Consider the following 26,016-nt stretch of genomic DNA (forward strand, 5'->3'; position numbering starts at 1 on the left):
AAAAAAAATCTTTTCAACTGACAAAAGTGTACTGAAACATTTCCCCCCATATTTATTCATTTATTTATTTATTATTAATTTTTTTTAACATAGTCTAAATTTTAACAAATGCACCTTCGAATCAACCTTTCCATCTTGTCTCAAAAGATAAAAAGCTGTTTAGGGAAGAATGGTCATTCCCACGAAAATAGTTCAAGAGTTTTGTTCAGCAGTTTTAATAATTTCTACCTACCAATCATTTTTTTAAAATTGATTACCCATATATTTGTTTATGGTAAAGTGTCAATGATGTGTAGATAAGAAATTTATGAAAGGGTTTTGAATATTTTGACCACTCCGTCGTGTAACAAAACTGGACAAATAGGCTTTCATAAAAATCGTGGAAATCAGAAAGAAAAAGTGCGATTACAGAACAAGCATAAAATGAAACACTGGTTCTATAACATATTTTGTCTGCAATTTCAAGGAAAAAAAAAAGCTTTTTATCCTTTTACTTAACAGAGTGGACATTCAACTGTTCAAATTAATTGTGCGAAAAGAGAATTAGACTCGCTTTGTTTGTCGACTGTGGAATTCTAAGTAGCTAAGTAAGCACGGAAGTTGAACTACTAAGTCCTAAAAATATCACCAGATTCAATGCAATTGCTTATTTTATTTTCGAAATGTCTGTTACAAAACAGACAATGCGACACAGAAAATGAGGGATAATAATACAAAACTTTTTTTTCCCAGGGAAAAATGTTTTTTCCCCTTATGTTTTAAAACTTGATTTTTATGTAAAAGATATATTTTAACTGACAAACTTATACTGTTGTTGAAAATCCAGCACTCTCTTAGGACCTGATTCAACTCAATTGTGTTCGATTCAATCAAATTCTATCTACCAGTAGCGTAACGAGAAATTTACTCTTGCGGGTAAGTACAATTGATCGTATTAGATTCTATAGAATTCCGTTCGAGTTGAATGTGCCCGTTCAATCACATTCTAACGCCTAATGATTTGAAGCTGGAACACGTAGTATTTTCCTTGTTCCAAAGCAAAATATTTTAGTAATTATTTTTAACGATGACTAATGGACAAACAATTGCTGCTTACACACAGTTAAATGGAGAATCAATTTTAAAAAATAAAAAATTAATGGTAATTATTAAAATTATTTTTTTTTTTTAATTCCAAAGCCTCTGACATGATTTGTATCATGTTCGGGAGAATGACCCAGAAACAGTGTTGCCAGATGGTCAAATCAAGTTTTCCCCATTTCCCTTCCAACTTTTGCCCAAAAAGCGATGTTTTCCATCAAAATTCCCCAAATTCAAAAATTATTTTTCCACTAATATTTTCATGAAATGAATCGACTTCCTCTAATATTTTTGTCTCTTGAAAAAAAATTTTTCCCCCAAATTGCCAAGTTTTCTTATAAAATTCCCCAACTTTTTTTCCCCCCATTTTCGCTTTTTTTTTTGTCTTCTTGATCTTTATCTTTCTTTATTTTTACTAATAATAAAGCTGAAAGTCTCTTTGTCTGGATATCTCTCTGTCTGTTAGGATCTCTATAACGCGCATAGCTAGACCGTTCGGCCGATTTTCATGAAATTCGGCTAAGAATTAGTTTGTAGCATAGGGGTGTGCACCTTTCAGCGATTTTTCGAAAATTCGATTTTGTTCTTTTTCTATTCCAATTTTAAGAACATTTTCCCGAGCTAAATTATCATAAGATGGACGAGTAAATTACCAAGCTATCATAACGTGGAACCGTAACGTGGGCAAGCCAATTGGCGAGAAATTCATCATGCATTATTTGTAAATATACATGGGAACCGAAAGACATTTTAATTTTCAACAACGGGCAAAACCGTGTGGGTGCCTCTAGTCATAAATACAAGTACCTGACTGAAAGATAAGAAATAGCCAAATGTTTTTTTTTTTCTACTTGCATTTACTGCTCTGCTTCTGTATGTACATTTAAACTATGATTTTTGTATATATTTATCCAAGAACATTCTTCATCACACTTATTTCAACCTGTTTCCCGTATCAACTAGTTACTCACGCAGATGCGAATTCCGTAGCATAATATTCCACATAATGCGAAGTGCGAATTAAATAAAGCTAAGCAAAGCTGAACCAACGCTGTTTGATACAAGCAATGTAACTACTACTTCTTGACTCGAATCTAAATACGAAAAAAATTCTTTTTTCCCCGAGGGTTTTATTTTTCGCCAGGTTTTCCCCAAGAAAAATTTTTTTTCCCGAAGAATTCCCCTCAAAACTCATTTCCCCAAAATTTCCCCAGAGAGCACCAGATTTCCCCAAAATGGGGAAATTTCCCCCAATCTGGCAGCACTGCACAGAAACAATATTTCCTAAGACGTAAACGTTTTCGCTTGTACGTAAACAAATAATAGAAAAGCAGCATTTGTATTTGTAATTTTCAGTACATGTTGATTTGACATAAAAGCACCAATTCTTCCCTTAATCATCACACATTTAACTCCTTTCCTGCTTTTTACTACATTCCCTTGTTCATGTTTCAGATAGTAAAAAGATTTCATATAGCAAATAAAGAGAGAAAAAAAATAACTACCAAACGACACGACCTTGAGGTTCACGAATCTGGACGAAGTTCTAGGTTAATTCCCACTAGACATGAGCCCAGGTAAAGCGGTTTGACTGCATAGGTTCTAGTTTGACCGTAATGGGGGGGGGGGGGTCCAAAGTTTCTAGTTTAGCTCCAGAATGCAATGAGTTTTCCTTTGAAATTAACGTTTTTTACTCTTTTCTTGATATTGCATGGTAGTATTACCCAACTGAATGCATTCACAGTATAGAGTAAATTCCACCGCCCCTACATTGTACTAATAGGAAGCGCGGCAGATGTTAGGAAAGCAAATATTGTGCCAAAATTTCATATTCCAAAGAAAACGCTATTGCTGTTCCGGAGCCAAACAATCAAATTTAGACCCTCCTTGCAGTCGACCTAAAGCCTATGTACTCAAACTATTTTACCTGGGCTCATATCTAGTACGAATTGACCTAAATACAGAAGTTTATCCAAATTCGTAACCCTCAAGTTTTTGCCGTCTGAGCTACACTGATTTGCATTACTCCAGAATTGCATAGACGGCTTTATTGGAATTTAAAACTTTTGGACTATGTCCACCCTCCCAAGACATTCGACGTCTCTTGTCAGTACAACGAGGGGAGGGAGATTTATTCAATGTTGCGAATGCATTTAATTAGCACATATGGCAATGAAAATGCAAGAAAAGGGTAAAGAAAGTTTAATTTCAAAGGAAAAACCATTGTTTTTCTGGACTCAAACAGCAACTTTGGACCCCCGTCGTAGCCGAATTAGGGATATGCAGTCAAACCGTTTTGCCTGGATTCATATCTAGCGCGAAAAGACCTAAATCCAGAATTTCATCCAGATTTGTGACCCTTAAAGTCGTGCCGTTTGGTAGTAAGCTTAAATGTAAGGAACTGGAGATCGTAAACAATTGATTCCATTTGAAAGTCATCGTTTCCGTTAAAAAAAATCGTACTCGAGAGTTTTCCATCGTGTTACGAGATCGACTGGCAAAATTTTTAGTTTCTACGTAAAATTTCGAAAATACTATCGGAATCGCTTTTTTCATTTCTAATGAATGTCTTTTCCTTTTTTTTCTTTCTTTTTTTAATGATCAGGCAAAGAAAATAGACGACTTAATCGTAAGTTATTGCCTCAGAATATAAATTCATGCATTAAAAAGTTTTTTTTTTTTTTTTTTTCAAAGTTTTACAACACTGAAATAAAACTGTTTGAGCTTTTTGTTAGCATCATCAAAGCAGAGCTTTTCATCAAATTTTGTAAATTTCATTGGTGAATTCAATTTAACCACGCAATTCATATACGTGTCGGCATTAACGCATTTATATGTGATTCTATTCACGAAGTATGTTAAAAGTAATTTTATATTTATGCTAGCTACTGAAAGAGTTCATAAATTTCAATAAATCAAAGGTCTACAGTGAGGCGCAAATGTATGCGGATTTGGGAAGAACATTAATTGGTGGGGAAAAAATATTGACAAAAAATTTCTGAAGATTCATGACCGAAAAGTAAGGCTTTTTTTGAGCAATCACGATTGCTTATTGTTCTCACTTGACTGTTTTTAAAGTTCCTTTGATTTTTCCCACCGCCACCCTCCGCACCATCACCGTCGACGGGCTCCTCACGATGCTGCTCCTACACTGTTAGAACTACAGGAGCCGTTGAAAGGTCCTTTGGCACCCTGGGGTGAAAGCAAGGTGCATACGGGTGAAAACGGAGGCTTGGAGATGTCCTTGCGGTTCTTTTGGCTCCTTTAAAAAGGGTGCCCAACTGTCACGTGATCTGTCACATGATATTTATGATTTTAATGGCGGCGTTCATGAAATGATAAAAGTCATTTTCACGCATTTTGTATTATTACGTTTATTTTTCAAATTTATTCTTCGTGATTACAGTAGTAGATGCCTTCTTCTGACGACTCGATTTTACTAAAAGGAGCTTGTAACCCTGTAACCGCTGTTCCATGCTTGTTTACAAGTCAATGAAGTGAAACTGCACCGTTACTTCGTTAAGTTTTTTTTTGTTCTTATATTTATTTCACGTATGATTATTTTGTTTCGATCGCTATTCTTTTGAACGATGAGAAAATTATAGTTTCGCTCACAATTCTGTAAATATCTTTGACTTTTTTTCGTTTTAATGAATCTACATCGCGTGTGCTGATATACATATGTGCTGAATTTAAGGTGAAACATTTTTTGACTTTGAGATATTTACCCACGTGATTTCATGCTGTCAATTGTTTCGAAAGCTAAATTGCATGCATTTTTATTTTGTTTCAAACTATTTGGGTCGTTGTACAGTCAGAGATGTTTTAAGAAAATTTTCTGCCTTGCGAACGATCCTATTGGTTTGAAACGCTGCTTCTCCTTGAACGAATGAAGTTGAAATTTCTGAAGATTTGTTTACTTCTCATCAAAAAAGTTTTAAGACTAAAATTTAAGGCTTGTGTAGTAAATTAAATCTTGACTAACATGCTTCACTATAAATAATGATGTGAAACACCTCTTAGCTGCTGCATAGGTTTTAAATTCAAATTGGTAGGTTGTGGCAAATAGAAAAACATGCTTTGCTCTGGCAACAGAGCAATTGATATTTTTTGTATCCCCACTGACCAAAATTGTGGAAGGATCCTGATTGAGGAAGCAGTCTTGAATTTACAGTCAAACCCTGACTTAAGGCCCACCCTTTAAAGCACCAATCCTATTATACCACCATAATTGTGTCGCTTGTTATGACGCAGACCAATACCATGCTCCAAAAAAATGCTTTTTCAAAAAATTTTCTGATGTTTACAGTAAGTTGACAATTATTTAATTACAAATACTGTTTATTCCCTTCTGTATCTATAGTGTAATAAGCACTCCCACCCCGGTTATTCAAAAGTAGAGTACACCAAAATGTTTCCAGGCAAAAACGCTTTGTGGAGAGCTCGTTTGCAATAAACTTGTGGTCTACTCTCTACCGAAAAACACTATCAGTGGTTAAACAGGAAAGTGGGGCTTCGTTAACATGTGCCTGCATTTTTTACACCAGGGCTTAAATTTTACACAACCTTTACGACGCTTTTAGCTAACTGGGTTTATGGGATGAAATTACACCAGAAACTTGTCAATAGCTGGAGATATGTAGATTTAGTTGAAGGTGAAAAAAACAGTGCAGAGTAATGTTGAAATGAGAGATTCAGAATAACATCAACATATAGATTGTTTTGCAAAATCTTCCACAGTAAATAAATACATTGATGCCGAAAAATCATTTTCAACTTTTGAAAATATGGCTCTCGAGGAAATTATTAAGTTAGCGATTCCGATCATCTGAAGGAGAACTTGAGAATGTAGAAGGGAATTTTAAGTCAGAAACTGTAAAACGAACGTCGCATTTAGAAACTAACAAAATTCTTAAAGGAATATGCGACTGATAGAAAAATGTTGAACAGCCTTCTTGCATTAGAAAAGAACAGAGCTATCTATTTTGAGCAAAAAAAAAAAAGTCAAACTGAAGCTAAAAAATATTAATATTTTGGACCAGAAAACAGGTAGTTTAGATAAACTAATTAATGTTGGAGCCTGAAATCTATTAATTTTTTTAACTTAAAGAGGTAAAATCGTGCTTTAATTTTATCACATTTCTTAACATTATTTGTAATCTTACACTTTATATTTCGATATATTACCAAAATCGATATAACGTTACTAAAAGATGGGATTTGACAGTGGAGTTATATCAGTTTTACTGTTACTATCAAACGGTCATATTAACATGATGACAGACTGCAGGGCTTTGTCGAAGCAGAAAGTGGCTCAATCACATAGGCATGATCTTACAGCATTGTATCCCAAGATGTCACGAAATAGTGCTCAAAGAACAACTCCATAACTTGAAGGTGAAAATTCTGGTTTTTAAAAGCAAAAGCATTAGGCTCAGAGCTGAAACATTAGGAATATTATCTAGTAATTGTGGGTACTAATAATGCAATATATTCATTAGGTTTTTAGTTGTTGCTTTGTAGGAATTGAACATTTTTGTATTCTGTCACTTTTTTTTTTACCTGGGTGCAATGTGCTGTCAGATAATAGTACCAGGCTTGATGGTGCACTGATTTGGTGCAAGTAAAAAACACCATAACAAGATTAAAAAATAACTTTATAAAGTGCACAAGAAAGATGTTGAAAAAAAAAAAAACATTGTCTAGCGTGCATCATATACAGGGCCCTTGCTAGGGATTTCAAATTGTTAGCCAACAAATTAGTCAAATTTCAATTGCATTAGCCAAAAACCTAACTTTAGTTAATTTTAATTGTGAATTTAAAAAATTTCTAGAAAATTTCAATTGGAAACCAAAGGAGTAATTTTATAAAATAGACAATGCAAGTACTAATATTTTAAATATGCAGTATACACTAACATTTTACTAAGCACTTAATAACAATGCATACGACATGGAAATCCCAATTTGTTTTTTTTCTTGCAGATTTTCCAATTATAATTTTGAGGGCGGAGGGAAAAATCTTTTTTCTATTTTTTATGAAAATTTCCGAAAATTTTCCGTTTGCCAAGAATTTTAGCAAATCAGCTTCTTTTGTTGAATTTACAATTTTATCACTTTTGGCGCAGTGGCGAATCTTTAGCGCGGGCCCTGACATTTGTAGGTAAGTTTTCATTTATTCTATAATTCTGCATACATTATTTTCTTAAAAATTACCGCAATGATGTACAATAACTTTGTTATATTCAGTTGGACTAAGCAATGTAGAAATTTCTACATCGTGATGCATCGCCAACCTTACATGGCAATGTCACAATACATCACAATGTAAGTTTTTTTTTTTAAAGATACAGTGAAATCTTGTCACAACAAATACCAATACAACTAAATATCGGTTTCAACAAAGGAAATTTTCTGTATATTTCATTTCCATTACTTTGCTCTAATTCAATTGCAGCGAAAATTCCGTTACAGTGAGCAAAATTTACGGTCCCTTGAAGTTCGTTGTAACGAGATTTCACTGTAAACTGCTTGTTTAAATTTTACAAAATATATTCCAGATGAAAAAATATAAATTATCCCAGATACTACAAACAGATTCTAACGCTAGCAGGAAGTTGCCAAAAAAAAAAAAAAAAAAAACTTTTATAGGGACAAGATAGCAATAAATATTACAGGTGTTCTGGTATTACAATGAATCTATTTTCCTAATGCAAAAAGATGTGAGCAGTCTTTTAGCATTTAAAAAGGGGTTCATCAAAACACCAAAATATGTATATGCAATCTTAGTAGCTATTTTACACTTTAAGCGTTTTTTTTTTCTTTTGTTGTTGAATGATTATAAGATATATATAAACTTTGTTCATCAATATTTTTTCTGTCAAGAGCTTAAAAAACTGCATTTCCTGCAAGTTTTGGGAAAAGTGAAGGTCTTTGTTCGCTTATGATACTTCCACGCAGAGATAACAGAATTTAAATTTTTAGTTGGGAAATTTTTTTAATTTGCTGAATTGTACTGCATAAGCTATAAGTATGAATTCATCTTATGAGAAGAGACATTAAACTTCATTATTTTTTTAAAAGGTAAGTTCAAAAAGTAATCGTTAAATTTTATGAATCATCTGAAAAAAATTGTGGAATAAGGGCATTTTTGTAGGTCACAGTAACCTCCCATCTGGGTGCCCCTGCTTCTACAGAATTTTGAAACAATTAAGATATTGAAACGGTAACGATTGTGGAATGGTGTCTGAATATTGGTGGTAGGATTTGTAGCCAGTGCTATATTGATGAATTGGTTTAGAGAAAAATTCTAATCTGATTTAAAGATGTAGGATGTACAACAGTTTTTTGCGATTCATTGCCCAACCCTAATATCCAGTAATATTCTATTGATGTTAATTGAGATGCACTAAGTAAAAAAATATTCAGTTGAATACCTGGAAAAAAATTTTTATCTGAAAAATTTAATTTTTATTTTATGCCAATTTGAAATATTTTGCAGTAAGATACCGCCTCTAAGCCAAGGCTAAGGCCCCAGAACAAGATGTAATGTACCAAACGGCCTGATCACATCCTGAGACTGCAGTTTGGATCTTTTTAGAACTCCTCAGTCAGAATTGGTGAATAACTGAGCAGATGGCAGATGATATCTCAATTGAAGCTGAGAGTGCCTACAAACTGGTAGATAAAGTGAATTCACCAGCGAGTGTTCGCAACATGGTATGGTTCCACTTGTGAGTTGAAGACCAAGTATGGGTTTTTAGCAGTAAGTTACTACCCCTAAGCCAGGGCTAAGTCGGAACTGAATTGAGATGACATCCGAAACCAGCTCTGTTATTCACTATTCCTGACTGAGGAGTTCTAGTAAGAACGAAACTACAGTCTCAGTATGTGATGACCGGGCTGTCGGGGTATATTGCATTCAATTTGAAGTAGTTTATCTAATTTGTGTCTTATGTGAAATTTAAATGCACTTCCATCAAAAATCCTAAATTTATTTTCCTTAAAAGCATAGTTATTAACTTAAAATAAATAAAAAATAAAATAAATTATTCCAAAAATAACTTAATGTAGTACAACTAATCTTGGCTATGTTTATCAGTAGAGACGTACCAAGTATTCGGTAACTACCGGGTACTCGGCTTGCTCGCACAATTTGCCGAGTACTCAGTACTCGAGCAAATTTTGATCAGGTACTTGGCCAATACTGAGTAGTTGTAAAAAATTGAATAATGTTCAAAGCAGATGTTACAATTAATAAAAAAAAAGTGCAAGCATATAAATAATATACTGCAATCATTTACAATTCAAATTTAAAAGTCAAATTCAAATTCTGAGAATAATGAAGTTTGTTATGCCTCAATGGTGTAAATCTTATATTTTAATGCCCCAAAATTAATGAAACTTATATATTAAAAATGGAGCAAAAAGGCAAGTACAGAAAATATGAAATTTTTATACTATTAAATGGATTTTTGCCACTAACAAAATTATTTATAAGAAGCATAAAAATACCCTTTCTTAAAAAATAAAACAATGTTAAAATCACAAATGTGCAGGAACACTGTAGACACGTGTTTTGGCATTTCAAGGAATGCTTTTTATAATGCACAAAATGTGAGCTTATGGATTTAAAGACATCCGACAAAAGTCGGATTTTTTTACGTTCATTTGCTCACATTTTATGCACTGAAAAAGATGTTCCTTGTAATGCAGAAGAATGTGTCTACAGTGCTCCTGCACATTTGTACTTTTAACATTGTTTCATTTGCTTTAAAAAATTATTTACATTTGTCTGACTAGAAGTATAGATTGATATAATTTGTTTTAATTCCAACTTGATAATCCTACCTTTTATGTATTTGTTTATTTTTACTTTAAAAAATAACTTATTTGTAAAAGTATTGACACAAACAAAATCTTTTAAATAATACATAATTAAATTTCAGCTGGAATTTTGTTTTAAAAACTATTTTTTTTTATATGGAGGTCTATACTACTATTCCAATGAGTTCACAATTTGTCACGTGTGTGTCCGTGGTTCTTCTTAAAATATAATTGGAACTCGGTACTCGGCTGAGTAGCGAAAGGCCGAGTACTCGACTACTCGGCCAAAGTGCTGCTCGGTACGTCTCTATTGATCAGAAATTCTGCATAAACTGATTAGTTTCTTTTCTGGGGATATAGGGTTTCATAACTGACAATCATGATAACTGGTTATGTTGTAAGGTATAATAACTATGTTTATGTTTTACAGCCTGTACATTGTAAATTTTCATCTTTTCACGAGGTTACTATGGGACTGAGAAATTTTCAAAGTTAAAGGGCTGTAAGTTTACAGCCTTATTTTGGCTTTGGTTGACAAAAACTAAACTTTATAAAGTGTTTAAATAGTATTAGTTACACTATCTTTTTTTTTAAATTTCATAGCAGTTTAAAATAATATCGTAATCTTTTACTTGTTAGTTAGAATGCATTGTTCTTAATTATCTATTTAATATATAATATTCTAGGATTGATATAAACTCATTTCCTTTGTTGTTCCTAGTTTAGATCAGGCACCTATGGTACAATGGTTCGAAGTCATGTTTCCTACTGTTTTGAATTGGGATAAAGCACTGTTCCAATGTTATCCCAATCAATGGGGTAAGATTAGGACAAATTTAGATTTTTTTAAATAAAATATCACTATAACTAGAGTTATTCTTTTGCCATATCTTGTAAGAGGAATACTCAATTGTTATATTTGTGATTATTTAGCTTTTTTCTTTGAAAATAAAGATAGGAGCAGTTAAACTTTGAAAAATGTTCCAAAGTTATCCCATCCTACAGTACTTTTAATAAAAGGTAGCTTATAATGCTTAACTTTATTTACAAATTCTGGAATACAAAAATCAAGTTGAACAGACAGAAAACAATTGTTACAACAAAACGATTAGAATTCAAAATTGAAATGTGAAGTTGTTTTAACTGATGCAATTTTAATGTATTGGGTTTAATGGTTGATATCTAGAGTAGAATGTTAGGATCAGCATTTAGGCAGCTTCAGTGTATAGTTTTGGTTACTGCATAAGTTAAATTCAGTTTTGCATATATAAGTTATGACAGTTGGAAGGACAGGCTTTGTGTTTTCAACAGCTGGGGTTTTTTGGTGTTCAGCCAAAACCAAAAATGGGTAACCACAGACTGACAAAAATTGTAAAATCTTTGGAGGCAAGGAAAATTGGTGGGCTCCTGACAAATTGTTTTTAGAATTTGTGAGGAAATTCATAATAACATGGTTTGTAGAATAATATTGTTCTGAAATAACTAATTGCCAAGGTATTTCTTTTTTAGTCAGACCTTCAAGTGAAGTATCTGTAAGGTAGATTTAAAGGTGCAGTTTGAAGTTATGTCTATCAAGCATTCATATTCACATGACGACAGACTACAGGGTTTTCTCAAAGCAAATAACGGTTCAACCACCTACGCATGATCTCGCCACACTGCCAGTGGCCAAAGGCGAATTCAGGGGAGAGTCAAAAGGTGACTCCCCCCCCCCCCCTGTGGTGAAAAATATTTTTACATTAGTTACAAAGTCTTTAGCATTACGTAAGAGAAGGTATAGTGGGAAAATGTTTCTATAAAATAAATTTAAAATCTTTTTTCCTTACTTAGTGTTATTGTTGAACTTCACTTTTATAGAAACTGTAAGCTTAAGTGATGATTGACTTTCAGGCCTAACTGAAGAAAATATAAAGAAATTCTATTGAAATATTGCCAGGAAAAACTTAAGTTCAAATTTGACTGGAAAATTTTTTTGGGGTACAAGCACGCATAAAAAAAAGGGGGAAACTTGCTGTTTACAATCCTGCTCACCTTAAGTTCACATCTTGATTGCATTGTAAAAGAGTTTTATTTTTAATGAGTTACATGAAGTTGTTGTACAACATTTTAATGCCACATTGTTGTGCCTTTCTTGTTTCTTGTTTTCATGGAACAAAAATTTTCTCGACACATTGAATATAAAAAATGTATAGAAATATGTTGTTTGGAAAATTAACTTTAACCATGAAGAGTGTAGCAATTAATGAATTTAAATTAACATTTTTTATGTGAATGATATTTTTTTAGAATACATATGTTGGTAATTTAATAGAATAACATAAAAATATTAATTGAAATGGCAATACAGTGGAACTGCAATTTTCCGATTCAATTGAAACTGAACCCCATTCGGATGATTGGATTTTCATTAGTCAATATTTGTGTTGAAAAGGGGAGAAAAGAACATTTTTAGAGAAAAAGTCTTTGATTAATTGAAAGGAAAGTCAACACATTAACTTGTGTGTGTGCTGAGTGTATTTACTTGTGCTGTACATTAGAAGCTTCTGCACTATGACACTGACTCTTCATCCCAATAATGTTTGTGCTGCACCTACACTAGGTTTGTAGTCTAATCTTTTAAAAAATTTATCTTACTTTTATCATCCCATTAACGTTTATGCTGCGCCTACATTAGATTGGTAGTCTAATCTTTTAAAATTTATCTTATACAGTGAAACCTGTGTAAGTTGACCACTTGCGGTGCACTACTTTATTGATCAATTTAAACAGATGGTCAACTTATAGAGGTTGATTTATACGATAAAGGCTAATTACGTTCCTGAAAAAAGGCGGTCAACTTACAAGGGTGATCAACTTTACAGGTTTTACTGTATTTTTGTTTCAGAAATTCTGAAGGTGATTCGGAAAGTTGGAGTTTGGATAATTGAAGTTCTACTGTAAGAGATATTCTAAAATCTGAAAAATTGATATGGCTTTCAAAAAACACAGTAGAACTCAGAGTTTACATATTGTATCAGATAAGGGTCTGCAGGGCTTAAAAATCTAAGCATATTATGAGGAGATAACATTTCCGGGCTTATTGGCCGTGGTCTAGTTGGAGTAGAAATTCCAGACGTTTCGGCTTGCTTTGCTGCAGCCATCATGAGCCCGGAAATGTTATCTCCTCATATTGACGCCGGCCGTGAAAGCCTTAAACAGTATCTAAGCATATTGTTTAAAAATTCGATTCTTTACCACTCGTCACTCTAGGGTAAAGAATCGAATCCGTACCTGCCACTATTTGTAGTTTAACCAGTTGGATGTGACCCTGAAGATAGCTCTGATTTTCTGATTCAGACCAGAAAATGAGCAATCCCTAGTCCAGCACCCCCAGAGGTATCGTTTCACTTGGAGGAGTGTGTGTAACATCCCCCTCTCAACTCTTTACCAGTGGGCTATTGGAATAAATCTGTAACACTTGCTTGTTTTTCGTTTATATGTATAATTTTATTTACAGCACATTCTGTACTAGCAACTTTTTACAAATTTGCTCCTTGGCTTGTATTTGCAATAAAATTTTTTATGCATTGACTAGCATTCAGAACCATTGGTGGTCTGTTGTACCGAGACGAGTAAAAATTGTTTCAGACCACCATTAAGTGGAATTCAGTATAACGTGGTGCCAGTGGTTGATCACAGGCAATTAAGAAATTTCCTGTTACAGTCAAACCACATTAATGAGTTGAGCGAGTGGCGCAGACTTCATATTTTTAAGGTTTGTTTTTAAGAAATTTTAATTTTTATAATTTTTTTTGGGGGGGTGGGGGGTGCTTTCACCCTCATAACATGTGGGTAGGAATTCCTATTTAAAGGGGAACATCCCCTTCCGCTATAACTCTGCAGTAGAGAAAAACCATCGGCCTTCTGGATTAAAAAAAAATCAAGCTATTTATTCGAATAAGACCAAAAGTAGTAGGGCCTATTGGTGGGGGGGGGGGAGGATGGAGCGGGTCATGGCGCAGACTTCAAATTTTTAAGGTTTATTTTTTAAAGATTTCAGTTTTTGTGATTTTCTTTCTTTTTTCGGGGGGGGGGGATTGACCCCCCTCGTTTTACTTAAGGGGTTAACTTTTACTTTCAGGGAAGCACCCCCTTCCCGAAAGTAAATGCAATATGGAACAGGCATCGGCCTTTTGGATAAAAGAAATTCAAGCAATTTATTGCAATAAGATCAAAAGCAGTGGGTCCTACGGGGGGGGGGGGTTGCAGCGGGTCATGGCACAAGCTTCAAAATTTTAAAGTTTTTCCTTTAAAAATTTTAGTTTTTTGATGGTTTTAATTTTTTTTTTAAGGACGGGGGGAGGGGGTATGCCCTAGACCCCCTAATACCTGAGGGGGTGAAATCCTATTTTAGGGGGAACATCTTCTACAAGTGACTGATATAGGGAAAAGCCATCGACCTTCTGGATTAAAAAAAAAATCAAGCTTATTATTTGAATAAGACCAAAAGGTAGTAGGGCCTACGGGGGGAGGGGGGGGAGTGATGGAGCGGACCATGGCGCAGACTTCAAAATTTTAAGGTTTATTTCTTAAAAAATTCAGTTTTTATGGTGATTTTCTTTTTTTTGGGGGGGGGTTGACCACCCCACCCCCCGTTTTACCTAATCGGGTTAACTTTTACTTTCAGAGAAGCACCCCCTTCCCGAAAGTTAACGCAATATGGAACAAGCATCGGCCTTTTGAATAAAAGAAATTCAAGCAATTTATTGCAATAAGATCAAAAGCAGTGAGTCCTACGACAAGGGGGGGGGGGGTGGAGCGGGTCATGGCGCAAGCTTCAAAATTTTAAAGTTTTTCCTTTAAAAACTTAAGTTTTTTGATAGTTATGTTTTTTTTTCCGAAGGAGGGGGGGATGCCCCAGACCCCCCTAATACCTAAGAGGGTGAAATCCTATTTTAGGGGAACATCTTCTTTTACAAGTGACTCTGCAATAGGGAACAGCCATCGGCCCTCTGGATAGAAGAACGTTCAAGCTATTTTTGTTCCATTAAGACCAAAAGCAGTGTGGCCTACGGGGGGGGGGAGGGGATAGTTGAACGGGTGGCGCAGACTTCAGATTTTTACGGTTGGTTTTTGAAAATTTTTAATTTTCATATTTTTTTTTGGGGGGGGGAGGGGGAGCCCCCACCCCCCACCCCCATGACCTAAGTAGGGTAAATTTCTATTTAGGGGGCATCCCCTTACGCCCTGTAACTCTGCGATAGGGAACTGGCATCGACCATCTGGATAAAAAATTTAAGCATTTTATTCGAATAAGGACAAAAGCAGTGTGGCTTGCGATGGGGGGGGGGAGGGGTAGTTGAGCGGGTGGCGCAGACTTAATATTTAAGGTTGGTTTTTGAAAAATTTTAGTTTTTTTTATTGTTTCGTTTTTTTGGGGGGGGGGGGGGGAATCGCCCCCCCCCCACACCCCCATGAGGGGGGGGAGAATTACTATGTAGGAGGAACATCTCCTTCCGCAAGTAACTGCAATAGTTAACAACCATCGGCCATCTGGATAGTAAAAAGTCTATTCCAATAAGATAAAAAACAGCGGGGTGTACCAAATTGGGGGGGGGGGGCGGAGTGGGTCATAGCGCAGACTGCTTCAGTCAAAAAAGGGGATGTTTTTTAAAAACTATCGATTTTTTACGATCTTGTATTGGGGAACAGCCCCCTGAAAAAAAAAAAATTTTGTAGTTCCTGAATAAATGTTCATGCTGCATAGGCTTGTTACCTTACTTTCTGAAATCCCTTCGTACCTTAGTTCTCAAGAACCTTTTGCCATCCACTGTACAAAAAATCAACTCTGAATCCTTAAAAATCAGTTAGCTTTGTATGAAAATTTTTGAGCCATTATGCGTAAAAATGGTATAAATCTTTTTTTTTTTTTTATAACTTGTATTTAAAACATCAGAAAGTTTTTACTTCAGTCTACTTATCTAAAGTGACGCAAGTCTAGTGGTTTTCTTTTTATTTATTTTTTACTAAATTATGCAGACGGTACGGAAATAAATTTGACAAGTTATTATTTTGTCCAGCATTTCTACTAAACCTATTAACTACTCAAACTCTTGCTCTATTGATTTACACTACTTTTGCTCTCAACGGCTCAACGGATGACATTTTGAAAAAAAAAAAATCAAATTTTTTGTCTTATAGATATCGGATTAAAAGGAAATCAGATGGTGCTACAGTGAAACCTGTGTAAGTTGACCACTCGCGGTGCAGTACTTTGGCGGTCAACTTAGACAGGTGGTCAACTTATAAAGGGCGGTACTTTTTTTTTGTCATTTTTTGCACCATGTATTCATTTTTTTGAGGAATTCACCCTTACTCTTTCTGTTTAACTCCACTTTCATTGTTTAACATTATTGAAAGTTATACAATAATTAAAAAATTCCAATCCAATACTTTTGTTATTTTTCCCTTGTTTTTAACTGTATTAGACACTAGTTTTAGAAATTCCATATATGCCAGCTAATTTTCTCTGGCTTTCTCCATTTTCAATTACTTTTAATCTTTCATACTTTTAATTAATCTCAAGTCCCACTAACTTTCTTTTTGAAGCCTTTTTATGTAAAACTTTTAGGACAAAAAGCAACAAGCTCGACTCTCCCAGTTCATAAAGGCAAAATTAAAATGTCCTATCTCTTAATCCCTTGCACCAGAAACATGTAACTTTATTCATTACTCATTAGCAGGTCCAGATCTGCGTACCTGTAGTGCGAGGGGTCCGCGTCCTTAAAGGGGCTAACGACTCTAGAAATTGAAGAAAAAATAGAAAAAAAAACTAGCACTAAGGCTTATTCGCTTTACAAATAAACACTGCTGGCCGCTAGTAAGGAACCCTACATATTTTGTTGCAGGGGGGCCCAAAATGTATTGATCCGGGCCTGCTCTTTTACCAGAATTCCTGTGTTGCCACAACGTATTGCAACTGAAAGAAAAAACTTTGAACTTTTCTACTGACACCTATTTTCATTGAACAGAGTACAAAAAGCTATCTCAAATAGAACAACAAATGAAAAACAAGTTTGGTGAATAAAGAGCAGCATAAACTTTATGCTGCTGTTTAGTTAGTAAAATGCTAGTATGTCATCAAATCATTAAAAGCATTCTTTGAAAGCTATCAAAAAAAAAATATTATTATAAATAAATAAATAATAAAATAAAATAATATGCTGAAGGAAGTTTAAAAAAATAAACTAAGTGGTCAACTTACAAAGGCTTTTTTACAATACTCCAGACCAAATTTGGCGTACATTAGTGGTCAAGATAGACAGGTGGTCAACATAGAGAGGTGGTCAATTTACAGAGGTTTTCCCTCATTATATGAGATAGGGCTAGTTCCGTTCCTGATAAAAACGGTCAACATAGACAGGTGGTCAACTTACAAGGGTGGTCAACTTTACAGGTTTTACTGTATTTAAAATGATGTGGTGGGTGAGGTAAATCTTCTTAATACTTGAATGCTTCCAGATTTCGTCTTGAGCAGTGATGCCCTAAATAATCATGAGTCAGAATCACGCCTTTCTGTTTACAATCGATGGAATATATTCGCCCGACATTACATCATCTGATTTCTCTACATTCGCGCAATACTTTCTATGCATAAAAATTAAAAAAAAAAAAATACAATAATATAAAAACTTTAGCAGATAGGAAAAATTCCGTCCCTTGATATTAAATTACTAAACCATTTTATTTCTTTCAATCTGGTTTAAAAATTAGCATACTAGTTGACAAACGATTGTTGATTATGAAGGTAAATACACCATCGATCGAAGATAATAAAAAAAAAGTTAAAATTTGTTAGAAAAAAAACCGCATTACATTCCGATCACCTTTCTAGCTCACATCCTGAAGAATAGTGGCACAACTCGAAAAGACAAAATTTTGGATTTTTAGGAACGTTCACGAAGCCATGATTTAGAAATCAAAAATAATACGTTTTTTGTAGGAACATTATGAATTGAAATGATGAGAAATATTCATACTTAGTGTACCATTGACTGCATCATAATTTGAACCGTTGATCCGATTTTTAAGGCGTGAAATATGCTAGTAGAGGCGTTAAATATCTTCGAGTAGAATCATTTAATGAAGATGAAAAAAAAAAAAAAACTCATCGTGTATAGATGTATAACATTCATACTCAATGTTAGAAATATATAACTGACAGGCATTTGAAACAATAACGATTTCGAAACATTGCAAATGTAGAAAACTGCAATTTATAATGTGAATTTATAATTTTCTGGAAAAGCTTTATAAAATGTTGCCAATCTGAAAATATATATATATATATATATATATTGGGTTGTTCGGAAAGTCATTTCGTTTTTTTTGGGTAACATGAAAGACAGTTTTCGTATAATGAATAAATATTTTATTAAATTATATATTGGCCATTCTGGTCCAACACCTTTTGCCATCTTTCTGGCAGTAACATAATTCCCCTCTCATAAAAGTTTTGGTCCTTGCTGGCAAAAAACTGGTTCAGGTGGTTTTTGACATCTTCATTTGAGGTAAAGGTTTTGCCATCCAAAAAATTTTGCAGGGACCGGAACAAATAGTAGTCGGAAGGCGCCAGATCTGGAGAATATGGTGGATGTTGCAGTACGTCCCATTCAAGCTGTAAAAGTTTTTGGCGAGTGACCAAACTTGTGTGAGGCTCCGTAAGGACATGGGGCACCCACACATCGAGCTTCGAGGTTATGCCCATGCCTTTCAAATGGCCATAAACAGTCGAATTCGACAAATTTAATCTCTCACCGATCTCTCGTGTGGTTATTCGCCGATTTGCATCAACTAATGCCTTTATCGCATCTTTGTCAGCTTCGACCGGCCTTCCAGACCGTGGTGCATCTTCGACATCAAAATTGCCGGATCGAAATTTCGCAAACCAGTTCTGGCACTGGCGTACTGTTAACACGCCTTCTCCATACACATCCTTCAATTTTTCTCTCGCTTGGACAGCATTTTTACCTTTTCTGAAGTAAAAAAGTAAAATATGACGAAAATGCTGCTTATTGCTCTTCATATTTAAAAGGGCACCAACCAAAAACTACTGCGTAGAATTAATAGAACTTTTTCACACACAAGCCTTGCAATATCAGCTCTCAAGACATATAATGGTCATGCGGCTTAAGTGTGAAGTTGGTTTCGAAATAACGTAATTAAGTCCTCTGACGGGAAAAAACGAAATTACTTTCCGAACAACCCAATATATATATGTTAAAGCATCAGGAAGTCAGAAAAAAATCTCAATCTGCAGATAGGCCACAATCGTCTTTATTTATTTATTTTTGTAACTTGTCTTATTTTTATGACATTCATTAACACTGAAAGAATTATTTTTCATTTTTGCCGTTATTCATCAGCTGACCGGTCATAATAAATAAGTTTTATAAATGAATAAAATAGCTTAAAATTACTTTTGGAGCTCCTTAAAAGTTTGTACATATTTCTGTATCAAATAAATTTCCTTGTGGTAAGTCTCACAAGTTACAAAGAAAAGTCTAAACATAGATATGCATCAAAAAAACATTTTTTGCGATGTTCGAAACAAGAATTTAATGTTTTTTAAATTAAACAATCATTACCCCTATTAAGTAGAAATATTACAACCATGCTACTCAAAAGATAAAGAAGCAATAAAAATAATTGGGAAGTTTTAAATTATTATTCCTATAATTGACAGAACAAGCATTCCGAAATTGTTGCTGTCCTAAATGTAACTGTGCAACAACCCATCTTATTGAAATTGCTTCGAAGCGCTCTGTTCCTCTCTCTGCGGATACATAACCTAACTCTTGTTTACAACATCGAAATAAATGACAACTACATAGTTCATTAACCTGTCGCCCACGTTGCACATCAAAAATGACATCACAATAACGCAGGCCCGAATGACGCTTGTTATCTTCCTTCTATCCAGTCAATCTATTTTAGCTCACAACGAATTATTCTGTGAATCTGTTTCCGAAACCAAGGTCAAGGAACACGATGATTACGTCTCGACCAAGCCTCAAGCTTAGTCATGCGTGAGGTCAATAAGATTTTATCAAAGTGCCGAAATGAAAACTAATTAAAATGCATTCTTTTTCTTCGGGCAAGACCGGGGCCGCCGCGGAAGTAACGGAGAGCAGCTGTGCTGTTCCCCGTTACACTGTAAAAAAAACTGCAAATTTTGAAGAAGTTATCCGTATTTTTTACAGAAAAAAACTGTTCGTAATAAAATACAGGATTTCTCTGTTTTTTGAATCTGTAACCGGTTATACTTTGTTTTTCTTCGAATCTTCGAAATTTCGCCCGCGTGTTTGGATTTTGGTTCTCGTGCTCGAGTTTTTGATCTTATATTTATTTAAAGCGAGTAAGTCTTAAATCGTTTGCAACTTCCATTTCATTGCATCCTAATCAATATTTTATTATTATGTTTTTTTGTCATCTGTTACAGAGGCATATTCGGAAATTTACCTTTGTATACATGTATTTCGTAGTAGTATAGTAAATATTGAAATGTATTTATGAAAGTATAGTTTCATTTTTTAATCTTCATAAAATAATAAATCAGCTTGAATAAATAATAAAAATACGGAAGATTTCTGTAAAATAAACGGAAGAAAACTGGCGTCCTGGCTGACAGTTTATTTCCGTAAATTTTACGGATTTTTTCTAAAGTGTACTTTCGCGACGGCCCCGGTAAGACTAGGCTAATTACATCGATTCAAAGCAAAACATTGATTTAAGACTGACATCACCGATCCGAGTATTATACTTAAGTTTAAAAAAAAAATTCTGGAACCCCGATTGTGTTTAAATCACCGCCACAAATTCGACTTTGCGCGGCTCAACGCTGATTATCGGCAATCCGACTTAAAAGTTTATCTCAAACGAAATTCTGGAATTTTGATCTTAGGCAAGTCGTTATAACGCGCTTGAATTATCTGTTAACTGCAGCGCAAAATCTCGGTAATAATGAAACTTTCTGATACCTCTTCCTTCAAAGTTTAAGCTATTCGTTACAGCCTAAGTTCCGACTTAGGTTGAACTGCCCTCGTCGAGTTTCCTCTTAAGTTATAAATAAAAATATAGCACATACATTGGTAGGGTTGTCTAAGGAACCGTGGTCAAACTATAGGGTTGTCGAGATTTGAAGTTTCAATAACTAATAATTCTGCAGGTATTTTCAAATTTTTCAGGAATCTGCAAACTGTTCGCAGATTTTTTAATTTGGAAGCAAATTTAAATTTCTCGCAAAAGACGCTTATTCGACTCGAAACTCGACGTTTTCGCAGGAAAAAAAAATGTGTGATACCTTTATATAGTTCTACAGAAAAAGTCTTCTTAAACCCGAAGATACCTGCAGAAAATCTCAATTATTGAAATTTTAAATCGCAACAACCCGCGATTGACCACTTTGCTTAGACAACCCCATACCACCGTGTTTAAAATATTTTTATCTACAATTTACAATTTTATACATAATTTATTAGAAAACTCGATGATGGTAGATCAATCTAAGTTGGATCTCAGACTATTTAGTATGCAGCAAAATCGAATGAATTATACTTCCTTCCAATATGATACAAATTAACTGCAAATAATACTGGCATTTTACTGCCAGCAGCCAATGTTCTGTTCTTCCTTGGACATAGTAGCAAATACTGCTTTCTGTTTGGCCTGCAATGATACAAGCGTAGATATAACTTAAAATAGAGAAAAAATGTTATTCCTGTATTTGAAGACTGAATAGAGATTTGGTAGGAGGACTTATTTTTATCTTTTTGTAATCAAAACTATTCATTTAAGTCTTTTAAACATTCATTCTTTCAGTTTCAAAGTTTTCAAAAAAGTCTCGTCTTGAAAAGTTTTAAAATTTAAAACTTGAATTCCTACAACCGAGACTAATTGGATTTTAGCTGGATTTTCCCTAGGCTAATAATATGAATATTTTGCTCTCCTTTAAAGGAAAAACGCCAGGAAAGATCTACTTCACTTGCGCGAGAGGGAGAAAGATACAGCTATCATCACTTTCTGATTACAGTCGGCTCCCGCTACAATGCATTCAACTTACGCGAAATTGCTATAATGCGAGTTTTTCACCAGCAATGAATTTCAGAGCTATTGCGAATTCCTCACCCGCAACACGAAAATTTACGGAAAGAAGTATTTGCTTCGTTATTGGTTACTAAATATTGATTTCATGAATTGATTTGCATCCTTTTAGCATCACTAACAGCAGCAGTTCCCGCACCACGCTAGTCTACAAAGTGCTTTGTTAGTGTATCAAATAACCACTCAGCATTTCTCTTTTTTTTTCATTCTAAATATTAATGTTTATAAAATGTGATGGCACTTTCTCGCACTGTTTCATTTAAAGCTTGTGAAGATGGAAAGAAAAAGAGAAAGTTTCTGACAAATTAAGAATTCGATGTGTTAGAGCAACTAAAAATGCGTTGAAGGCAGCACGATAATAAGTATTATAAGTAAAACTTCCATACGTACAGCTTAAAAATCAAGAAAAAAGTTTACCGTGAGATCGTAAGAATTCAGAATTTAGTTTTAATGTTAAAACTCGCAGAGTAATGTCTAAGCAAAGTTTGTATTATGAAAATGGAAGTTGCTCTTGTATTTTGGATTAAAGAGACCAGATAGAGGGGTGTTGCCGTAAATGGAAACGTTATAAAAGAAAAGGAGAAGCAACTGTACAAAAAAATTAGATAAGACTAACGATCTGATCATCGTGCATAAATCATCATCATCTTGATTTTTAATTCATAAATATTATTACTGTGTCTACTGTACAGTACTATTATAGTGCAGCATTTTATTATTACTACATACTGTATGTTCAGTGCTGTATTATTTTATGTCTCTCTCTCCTATTGATCATTCATTTTGTGCATTTTCACAGTATTTTATGTTGAACAAAGCAAACATTTTTTTTTCTTTTAAAATACAGTAAAAGTTCGTTTCTTTGTGTAGGAAACTGTAGTGTATAGTTGAGGAATGGTTTAAAGCAGTTTAAGGGTTGTTTATAATTATCTAAAAGAATTTGGTATGTTTTTAAAAAAATCGTATATACCTTTTTCTACAACGCGAAATTTCGACTTACGCGAGGTGTCTTGGAACGCATCCCTCGCGTAAGTCGGGACTCGACTGTAGTTTACTTTTAATATTCCTGAGGAAAAAGGAGAAAAGATTGGATCTTTTTTCCTTCGGGAATTTTAATGGCATATTCTTTTCACAACCCCTAAATCATCGATACATACATTTGAAATGAATGTATAACATGTCTGAAATAAAAAAAATAAAAACTATGTTTAAAGTTACAAGACAAAAAAAAAGAAGCCATTTAAGTCTCATTTTGTTTTGCGTTTTTACATGTTTAATACTGCTTCCCCCCCCCCTCAGCATTCGACTCTCAAAACTTTGCACATTATTATTCATCGGCAAAAATGGAAAAAAAGAAAAACATTGCAAGTACTTCGGTTAAGTAAGTCAAAATAGCACGTGTGGGAGAGATTGGACTAAATTGTTCCTTACATTTATGAGTGTGTAGGGGAGAGTGTTGTACCTTGGGACAATGCTAATTTCTAAGAATCTATTTTTAGCAGCCACGTTTTTGTAATCTCTGATTTTTACCTTCACCGCTAAATGGTACATAGTAAAAATCAGCATCAAATAAGTAAAATTGATGATTTTGTGAGAGAAAGACAATTTCATGACTCCAAAAGAAAACATTTTCTTCATTTTTATTTTATTTCTGTCTTTGTATTTGTAAATTTAATCAACTGAATTTTATTTTGTTACAAAAGAGAAGTACTTTAAATATTTTGCTTATGAGAAAGTAATGATAGTGCATCTAGATTGACTATTTTGGTTTTTCTTAAACCACGGGGTGGTTGTACCTTGGGACAGCTAAAGATTTTGTACCTTAGAACACGCTCCAAGGTACAACATATGCGTGATTCTTAATAATTAAGAATTGTTTAGGAGCATGGAACAATGTTCTAATCTTATGTAGCCTTTTAAACACATTTAATATTAGATAATAATTCATCATTAAATATTCATGATTAAATTCACTACCATAAAAAAAAAATCTTTTTTGTTTTCTGGTGCAAAATTGGTTCAAGTATATGGCTGTTTCGTGAATCATGAAGAGTTTCTCATAGTACAGCAGTAAGTGTCCCAAGGTGCAATAGGATGCTGTACCTTGGGACAGCTTGGAACTTTTACTTTAAAAATGGTTGGCAACATTTTATTTTCAAACTGTCTGAGTTTTAAGGAATATATTGCATAGAAGTATGTTGGGATATTTGAATGTGACTTTTAGATTTTACATTTGATTCAAATAATTGACGTTAAAAATTAATATATGAAAAGTGTCACAAGGTAAAACAATCTCCCCTAGATATACGAAATTGTTTAAAATGTTGATCTAGTGAGGGCACTGCGCTTGAGAGTTTTATTAAGCTAAAACATTATTCCGATTTATTATTTGACAATTATTTCTTGAATTAAGTTTACCTGTCACGTGCAGGACGCTTTTGGACATCAGATTTAGACTTCTCAATTCTAGCAAGTAATCTTTCGAATCGATCGCTGTAATTTTTTTAATATATACGTTGTTTCCCTAACAATAATTTTTTAATGTTAGTTCCAAAACGAAACAAATAGTAGGCCATTCTATTAAAATTCAGACACTTTGTTCTGAACGTGACAGCTCTATGTTTTATTTCAAAAGTTATACCTTAAAAATAATAAAAAATCTATTTTGCCAATGAAATTACGCATTTTTGTGATTTCTCAGACAAAAAAAATGCTGTTTTATTGCACGTTTTAAAATTAAATATAAAGCTATCAATGGCAGGACAAAATTTCTGCTTTTCCGTGGATTGTCCCTCCTATAAATGATATAATCAACGCTATAAAAATGCAGAAATATTACATATGAATGTTTCGGAGTTACATGGAGCACCTTCTTTAATGTAGAAACTTTTCCGAGCTTCAACTTAAAGTGACTATTATTTAGTGTCAAAAAAAAATTTTTTTTTTTTTTTTTTGGCATTGAAGATCTTCTGTCACTCAAATACGTGTATACTAGATATTTTTGGAAATTTTTGGTTTTCATACCATTCATTGTTATTTTTATAGCAACAAGGTTTTGTTTTTTAGCTTACTGACCACTTTTCCTCACAATCTTAACGAGTTAGTAGTCAACAAATCCTTTTTCTAATAACTACGTTTTGCTATCTTAATTTTTATTGGATGAATTATGTTTAAAAAAAAATTCACTTCGCAGTTTTTAAAGCAACTTGTTCATCAACGGCAATTTGCTTGGGAGAAAATAAAACTGAGGAAAAAAATTTTTTTTTTTCAATTACCATCCCCCTTCCCTCCCAGTATTCTCCCCCTGTGGTGAGTGGATATTTTTGGATATAATAGACAAAGGCTTCATGAACTTTAAAATAAAAAAGTTGACTTACCTCGAGTAAGGTTTTGATTCCATCCTTATCTCCGATGCTGACTAGGTATAAGAACTCTTGTTCTTGCTCACTCAGGTAATCCTCCACATGGCTGGATCTCTGTTGAACGAGACCAATAGGACAATCATCACACATTGCATATGATGGATCATGTGTTACAGTCATGGTGCTTCGGGAGCATCCTCCTACTCTGCACCTCCTAATGAAACGTCTAACAAAACTGAAAGTGTGTCCTTGACCAACCAGTTTCTAATACGCTTGGCGAAGCGATTGCATTCAAAGCACTCGCTAGCCAGAAACCAGCGAACCATGTGAACGGAAAAAAAATGAAATGCTTCATACTAAAACACCAGTAATTTTTCACTGGAAGGGAGTGTCAGAAAACTTAAGTTTTTGTTTAAAAAACAAGTTCAGTAATCGCTAATCTTTTCGCATCATTGAATGGATCATGTTCAAAGAGGGATTAAATATGACGGGACAAAAAATAGAATTACTTAAGTGAAAGGAAATCGTTTTACCATCCAGGAATGAAAGTTACATCTGAAAGATCGCGCACAGTTTTTTTTAATCAAAACATGTTTGATTGACATCA

General features: G+C 34.0%; 1 protein-coding gene across 1 annotated transcript in view; it reads right to left on the reverse strand.

The window, feature by feature from the left end:
- LOC129219137 (short transient receptor potential channel 4-like) overlaps window positions 1–25,589 on the reverse strand; it is a 60,340-nt gene extending 34,751 nt beyond the window's left edge. The window contains exon 1 of the mRNA XM_054853456.1: window positions 25,425–25,589. Coding sequence (XP_054709431.1) covers window positions 25,425–25,589 — 165 coding nt within the window. The remainder of the gene's footprint in view (window positions 1–25,424) is intronic.
- Window positions 25,590–26,016: the final 427 nt, after the last annotated feature.

Source organism: Uloborus diversus, chromosome 3 (genome assembly GCF_026930045.1).
Source record: "Uloborus diversus isolate 005 chromosome 3, Udiv.v.3.1, whole genome shotgun sequence".
Classification (NCBI taxonomy): domain Eukaryota; kingdom Metazoa; phylum Arthropoda; class Arachnida; order Araneae; family Uloboridae; genus Uloborus; species Uloborus diversus.